This window comes from Muscardinus avellanarius, assembly GCF_963383645.1.
Source record: "Muscardinus avellanarius genome assembly, chromosome: 4".
Taxonomy (NCBI): domain Eukaryota; kingdom Metazoa; phylum Chordata; class Mammalia; order Rodentia; family Gliridae; genus Muscardinus; species Muscardinus avellanarius.
This window is the reverse complement of record NC_137789.1, coordinates 36,987,619-36,995,527: the sequence shown is the minus strand read 5'-3', so window position 1 is coordinate 36,995,527 and position 7,909 is coordinate 36,987,619. Positions and strand designations below refer to the sequence as shown.

The 7,909-nt window shown below is 47.6% G+C and overlaps 1 protein-coding gene across 1 annotated transcript in view; it reads left to right on the top strand.

Moving 5' to 3' along the window:
- Positions 1-676: 676 nt before the first annotated feature.
- BAALC (BAALC binder of MAP3K1 and KLF4) overlaps positions 677-7,909 on the top strand; it is a gene marked incomplete at both ends in the record, with an annotated part of 69,372 nt that continues 62,139 nt past the window's right edge. Inside the window, one exon of the mRNA XM_080693854.1 lies at positions 677-836. Within this exon, the coding sequence (XP_080549980.1) occupies positions 677-836 (160 nt within the window). The remainder of the gene's footprint in view (positions 837-7,909) is intronic.

Sequence of the window (7,909 nt, the reverse complement as noted above, 5' to 3'; positions counted from 1 at the left end):
TGTCAGGGAAGCTGTCAGCACCTCCCACTCCACCCACAGAGGGCATCCTGGGTGCTGCATGGGTCCTGGTGATCTTTTTCTTTCCTGAGAACAAAGTTCACAGAATCCTGAAGTCACAGAACTGGAGAAGCTATCAGTGACAGTGTCTAGCCCAATACTCTGAAAATCATGGGCACATTCCCAAACCAGTTAGGATGGGCCCTCACTCTGCTCCCTCACTCTCACTGTCCCCCTAGTTTCTTAGGGGTGTGCCCAGCCCCAGCTGCACTGCCTTTGGAACAAGTGGCCAGAAAGCTTGGGGGTCTCTTTCTAAGCAAAAAGGAAGGGTGGGTGGTCGGGTGGATGGAGGGATACCAGGCTGCCTGGCTGGGTAACTAGCAACGCGGGCGGGCGGGGCTCAGGTCCCTGGCCTGCTCAGGAGCACTGTGTGTGGGGGTGCTTTGAGGGGGCCCTGGGGCGGGGTGAGGGAGAGGCGAGGGGACGTGGGGAGGGCCTCGGAAGCGGAGAGGAGGGGCGGCGGGCGCTGCCTCGGCTCTGCAGGCTGCGGTGCAGGCGGGCTGGGGACAGGATGCCGATGTCTCCGCGGCTGCCTCCTCCGGGCCCGGGGCTCTGGCGCCCGGGCTGAGCGCAGCACCAGCAGTAGCGGAGCGGCGGCCGGCGCCCCGGGTGCAGGAGGATGGGCTGCGGCGGGAGCCGGGCTGATGCCATCGAGCCCCGCTACTACGAGAGCTGGACCCGGGAGACTGAGTCCACCTGGCTCACCTACACCGACTCGGACGCGCAGCCCAGCGCCGCCGGCCCGGACAGCGGCCCCGAGGTGGGCGGCCTGCACGCGGGTGAGTGAGGGCGCTGCAGACCCAGGCACCCAGGGAGCAGCCCTGGCCGGACCTTGAATTTGATGGGGGTTGTTGAACAGGGAGCGGGACGGAGATAGACGAAACCTGCGGCTGCTCCGGCTGCTCCGAGTGGCCCCGACTCAAGCCCAGGGGTGGGGAGTAGCCAGGGAGCCGGATCCAGAGGATTTAGCGAATTCCCTGAGCTTTCAAGCAACCCCATACTTCCCTGCCTCGGCCAGTGCATGCGCAATGGCCGGGGGATGGATGGGTAGGAGGACGGCCCACGTCACCTGTACACCCATCTCACCGAGCACCCCGCGCTCCCCCTGGCCAGGTTCGCCTTCGCCCTGCTTTGATCGCGTTCTCACTGGCCACCTGCGTGGGTACCCAGCCACGGATGACTTCACCCACTCCCCGCCTGGCCCTTCTGGCCCTTATTTATGGCCTGGGTGGAGCCTCCTTTTTCCCTTTTTCTTCTCCCTGTCGGGGATAAGCGTCCTGGTGGGCTTCCAAACCCAGAATCCTAGTTCAGGGCGAAATGAATGCACAGCAATCTCAACACTACTTCTGCTTTTTAACTTACTTTCAAGCAGTTCTTTCATAGTAAAGAACTTTCCTCTCTATTCAAGGTGTCTTTTTTATGAGGCAGGGCAGGGCATCAGGAAGTTTGACTATAAACTCCTACCCAGGTCATCCCCTAGTCCTCAGAAATCTGACAGAAGGTTGGGTGTGGTGTGCACACTTGCAATCCTAGTACTCGGGAGGCGGAGACAGGAGGATCCCAGGTTCTTGGCCAGCGTCATGTACTTAGTGAGGCCCTCAGCAACTTAGACTTTGTTTCAAAATAAAACAAAGTCTGGGGGTGTAGCTCGGAGGTAGAATATCCCTGGGTTTAATCTCCAGTACCTCAAAACAAGAACAAAAACAAACAATAAAACTGCTAGAAGGACATGCAAAGAACTTTCAGGTCTAGTCACAAGATTAAAAAAAATTATTTGGTGCACTAAATTATACATCGTATTGGGGTATAGAGTGCTAGAAACACATGTACACAAGAAAACAGACACTAATAATTATAGTCTAGAGATAAAAACTCTTGCTGTCAACTGACCTTTAATCATAAACGTGCTAGTGACACCAAAAGGAAGGGGAAAAAAACCTTCACTGTTTACTACACTGATGTCAAAAACTGGATCAGTATTTGGATTTTAAGTTTTAACTCTTTCTTGACCCCTTTGGTTGCCATTTTTGACTGATGAAATCTAAAAATGAGAAGTGCTGGGCGTGGTGGCACACGCTTATAATCCCAGCACTTGGGAGGCTGAGACAGGAGGGTTGCACAGGTTCAAAGCCAGCCTCAGCTACTTAAGCTCTCAGCAACTTAGTGAGACCCTGTTTCCAAATAAAATATAAAATAGGTCTGGGAGTATAGCCCAGAGGTAGAAAGCCCCTGGGTTCCACCCCCTAGTACACGAATAAATAATAAATGAATAAATAGTAAGGTAAACTTAGAACATAATACATATTATATGTGAACTTTTTTATGGTACTGGGAATAGAACCCAGGGTCTTTCTATCTCTGAGCTATACTCCCAAACATATTTTACAGTTTATTTGGAAACAGGGTCTCACTGAGTTGCTGAGAGCCTAAGTAGCTGAGGCTGGCTTTGAACCTCATGTCTCAGCCTCCCAAGTACTGGGATTACAAGCATGAGCCACTACACCCAGCTATGAACTACTTTTAAAAGAGCAGGCATGGTGGCACATGTTTGCAATCCCAGTACTTGGGAGGCTGAGACAGGAGGATCACAGGTTTGTGGACATCCTCACCTACTTAGTGAGGCCCTCTGCAACTTAATGAGACCCTGTTTCAAAATAAAGACTAGAAAATAAGGCTGGGGGTGTAGCGGAGAGGTGGAATGCCTCTGGGTTCAATCCCTGGTACCACCACCACCACAACAAAAAGATTAATAACCCCAAATCATGCTGCTTAAGTAAGAGATATCACTTTAATCCTGAGAATAAAACTATCTTCTTTTTTTTAAAGTAATTTATATTACTTGCTATGTTGTTTGGGTGGGCCTCAAACTCCTGGGACCAAGTGATCCTCCTGCCTCAGCCTCCCTAGTAGCTAGGACTACAGGCACATACCTGGCCTGGCTCCTTTTTTTTTTTTTTTTTCCTGAGAACTGTGAATTTTTCTTTAAAATTTCTGACTCAGTCGGGTGTGGCGGCACATGCTTGTAATCCCAGTATTTGGGAAGCTGAGACAGGAGGATTATAGTTCAAGGCCAGCCTTAGCTACTTAGTGAGGACCTTTGCAATTCAGTGAGACCCTGTTTCAAAATAAAGAATAAAAAATAGGGCTGGGGGTGTAGCTCAGAAATTGAATGCCCCTGGGTTTCATTCCCAGTACCTAAAAAATAAAATAAAATAAAATAAAATTTCTGACTCACAGTGGCAATCAAAATGGTTATTTTGTGTTGCAATGCTTTCAGTAAGTTACCAAGTGATGTGTTGGTGGAATTCACTGTCAGGATGAGGGCAAGACAGGAGCCTTTAAAGATACTTGTAAATGTTAAAAGTAACCATGTGCCGGGCTTGGTGGTGCATGCTTATAATTCCAGCATCTGGGAAGCTGAGACAGGAGAATCCCAGTTCGCAGCCAGCCTCAGCTACTACTTAGTGAGGCCCTCCACAATTTAGTGAGACCCTGTTTCAAAATAAAGAATAAAAAAAAAAAAACAGGGCTGGAGGTGTAGCTTGGAGGTAGAATGCCCTTGGGTTCCATTCCTAGTACCACAAAAAAGAAAAAGAAAAAAAAAAAAGAAGAAGAAGAAAAAAGTAACCGTGTTTCCCAAGGACTTTCTCTGCAGAGAGTCCAAGGCCAGGGCTACACAGTGAGGAAATAAGGATGAAAAGAAAAAGCAAAAACAAAAAAAGAACAAAGTACAGCTTCAGGGAATGGTTGCCTTGGTGACTAGGAATATATGATGTGTGTGTGTGTGTGTGTGTGTGTGTGTGTGTGTGTGAGAGAGAGAGAGAGAGAGAGAGAGAGAGAGAGAGAGAGAGAGAGAGAATTGTTCTGAGCTGGCTAAATTGTACATATATTCTCAAAACTTTATTCATTTACTACGATGTCACCTGAGATTTGTTCCCTGCAACAGGTGGAAGAACTCATTTATGAAACTCTGCCAAACCTGGGGCAGCCTTACCTGGTCCTGAAGATCTACATTGCTCCTAGGAGGGGCTCAGCTTCAGTCCCACTAATAGCACCCTAAAATTGACAGGACATTTCTGTTCCCTAGAAATTTCCATCAGCCTTGGAGGAGGGGGACATTTCTGAAGATGGAGACTGAGCCAAAGCTGGCTTTGGAGCACATTGGTATTCTCTGGGGCCTCTGGGAGAATGGCTCGCTTCTGTGGCTCTTCAGCTGAAAACGGGTCATCTTTAGTGAGAGCGGGTCATTTGAGGAAGCTACAGATTGCCTGGGTTTCTGCCACCCCGGGAGACTAGCCAGGATCCTTTATTCTTCTTCCTCCTGGCTTCCTCTACCTCACCCACCCTCCTGCCAGTGCTTTACCCATGAATTCAACCCCAGGCTGCTGGTGGGACACCTAATGGCCCAAGATGTCCAGAATGCCCACTTTTCTCTGTTTATAGCAATCCCTTCTGATGGAGGGGGGAAAATGGAAGAGTTGGATACAGGAGAGTCCAGAGTGCAGACTCAACCCAAATGGCTTTGTAGTGGATCTGAGAGATGGAGAGGGTCTCTGGAGGCTTCTACTCAAGGCAAACAGGCTTGCCTTGTTTTGAGGCTTCTACTCAAGGTGAATTGTCTCAGCCCGGTTACTCCCTGGACTACTTGAAAGCTCTTACTTACTCCAAGTTCCCTCAGTCCTCAAGAATCCTTTCTTTCTGGGCCCCTGGTCACTATCCTTTACTGCCAAACTGAACCACCTTTCTCCTGGCCACCCTCACCTCAGGACCTCTGAGGGCAGGGAGTGGACCTCGCTCCGCGCATCTTCTGTGCTTAGCGCATGCGTGACACCAGGTAGGGGCTTCATGAAGTTTTTCTGAGTGAGCAGGCACCTGTCCGAGCCAGCCTGCATCCCCAGCAGCTCTGCCTTGCTCCTGCCCTCCTTCCCTTCTGTGTATTCCCTGCTGCTGAGCGTCCGCACTCCAGTGGGTCGAACCTCACTTCCTCCTAGCGCCTTTCTGATCCCACAGCTTCTATTTCAAGAAAAAGCCTTCTCCCTCAACTTTATCCCACTGCATTGAAATGTCTGGCCTAGTCCACAGATTTCATTTCCTCCGTGGGTCTCCAGGTACCAACTCCACAGCCATGATTACTGGAGGGAAAAAAACATTTAGGATTACCTGTTTTTTTTTTTTTTTTTTGGTGGTACTGAGGTTCCTGGAAACCCTTCTACCTCTGGGCTACACTCCCAGACCTATTTTTACATTTTTATTTGGAAACAGGGTCTCCTAAGCCAGCGCACATGGCTGGCTTCGAACCTGCCCGATCCTCCTGTCTCTGCCTCCCAAGCGCAGGGATTACAAGCGTGCACCACCACACCCAGCTAGGATTACCTGCTTTTAAATTGTACTCCAAGCCGGGCGTGGTGGCGCACGCTTGTAATCCCAGCATTTGGGAGGCTGAGACAGGAGGATCACAGTTCGTAGACAGCCTCAGCTACTGAGTGAGGCCCTCCGCAACTTAGTGAGACCCTGTTTCAAAATAAAGAATAAAAAGCAGGGCAGGGGGTGTAGCTCGGAAGTCAAATGCCCCTGGGTTTCATACCCAGACCCGCAAAAACAAATAAAAAATAAATTGTACTCCAGTTTCCCATTGAGACTGTCTCACATTACAGGTGTCCAGTAAATATTTGTTGAATGAATTCTGCATCTTACTGGGGGCATTTTTTTCCTGCCAGTTCCACAAAGGAAAGGATTTTGTGCCCATCCTCTTTTCTCAAAAAGTGCTGCTGAGCCTTTGACCCTCGTTTTTGGAGAGCATCTCTACTAGCCAGAAGAATTCAATTCGATTTTTAGATCAGACTATTATGTAGGGTGGAATTTAAAACTTAGCTGAAGCCAGGGTCTGATAGACATTGCATCCTCATGTCAACAAAGGCAGTTTCTCTGTCAAAGAAGGAAATTCAACTGGTCTGACATGATTTAATCCTCATCAAATCAGTTTGCTGGATGGATTTTTACTTCTGATGTCAGATGGGGATCTTCAGGGAGAAAGGGACTCTGAGGTTGCCGTGACTCAGCCTAGCTCAGCCATTCTATACCTTACTTCTTAGCTTGATCTCAATTTAATTGCAGGTCCCTTTTCAAAAAATTGCAAATAGCTTCTCTAAGGTATTTTCCCTAGAGAATAAACCATTTCAAATTTTTTCTAAAATAATTCTTTATGGTTTTAATGGCTATAATAATTCCTTAAGCATATACGAGTTTGAAGAATAGAGATTCACAGCAAAATGCTTTGCCTAAATAAATGGAAAGACAGTTGAATAAAGTAATGAGTGCTAAATCTTATCATTAGCTAACAATAATTTCCAGGCACTGAATATAAATAATCTCATTTATGATTTCAGCCAAGATGGGGTAGGAACTATTACCATCTTTTTTTTTTTTTTTTTTTTTTTGCCAGCCAAGGAATGAAGCTTGGAATATGTGAGTGACTTTTCCAGCCCAGGACTGGAATCCAGCTCTGATTCCAAAGCTCACACTTCTCTCTACTGCCTCCTTGGTTAGTATTTCCCTGTACATCCTGCTTTAGTCTTATGGGTTTCAGTAACCCTATTTGGGATTTGTGCATTTGCTTCTGTTAAGATTAATCTTGTTGGTTACCATTTAAGGTTTAAATTTTCTGGCCTTGTTCATTTCGATAGAACTATGAAGAGAATATCCGAGGTCTTTTTTTCCCCGTGTTGACAAACTGAAGAAGATAGACAATTATTTGCTCTTTTGTTCCTTCAATAGACATTTGGCACAAAGATGGGTAAGATACGTTTCTTGACTTGAGTTCAATCCCTATTACCACACACCGAAAGTTAATAGAGGGGAGACAGACACGAGAATAGACACACTTCAGGACAGCAGGGTCCATCCTGGAAAAACATGAAGGAAGAGTATCCGGGGGCCAAGCAGTTCACTTTGCCTGGGGAGGCATCAGTGGGTGTAGAGACCTCTGCAGGAGCCCAGCCAAGGAAGCAGTGCTGTTCCGGGAGCCCCTTCCAGCTGGGAGGTTGAGGAGGGCAGCCTGCTGTCCTGAGTCCTATCCTGAGAATAAGAAGACCTGGGGAGACCCCCACCCAGCTCCTCTGTATAACTGCTACACTTGTGGTTATAGTTTAAAATAATTGACTAATGTCTGCCACCTTTAAGCATTACTACCAGGTCTCTATTAGGTTACAGGAGGGGTCTTTCTATATACCATCATATCTCTGTGCCTGTCTATAGGAAGACCTCAAGTGAGTGCTCTTAATGAATACATCTTCGAAAGACATTATATATTTCTTCCTGTCTTCCTGTAGACCTCAGAGCTGCTGCCATCTTTCCTTATCAGTTCTACCTGCTAATCCTTTTGCAGTCTTGTGTCTGATTACATAGAAAGAAAACAACCTCACCCTCCTCGTGTCCCTTTTGCTAATCACAAGCCTTTTGGTTATCAAGATTGTCTTGCAAAAATCACTATGAGAAATAGGCGGTAATAAAGCAGAGCAGTTTACAAAGGTTTAGGAAGGCTTGCGATCCCATGGCCCTTGTCTTGGCCTTCACAGACCTGGCAGAGCATCCTGCTCTGCTCTGTGACCAGGGCCAGTACTGACCATGCTGCATTGCTGGGGCTGGGCTTGTTTCTGCTCTGCCTGTCTGGCTGGGGAGTGAGCTCATCTAGGTTGGGGACTGTGTTACTGATGTTTGCATGCCTTGCGCTAACACACATTTGTTGAAAGACTGAAAATGAATGAATGGACCAATACGCTCTGTGCAAACTTCATTTGCACAGAAGTTAGTCTGTCTTTCATGTAACCTCTTTCCTGGGTCTCATCTTCGACAA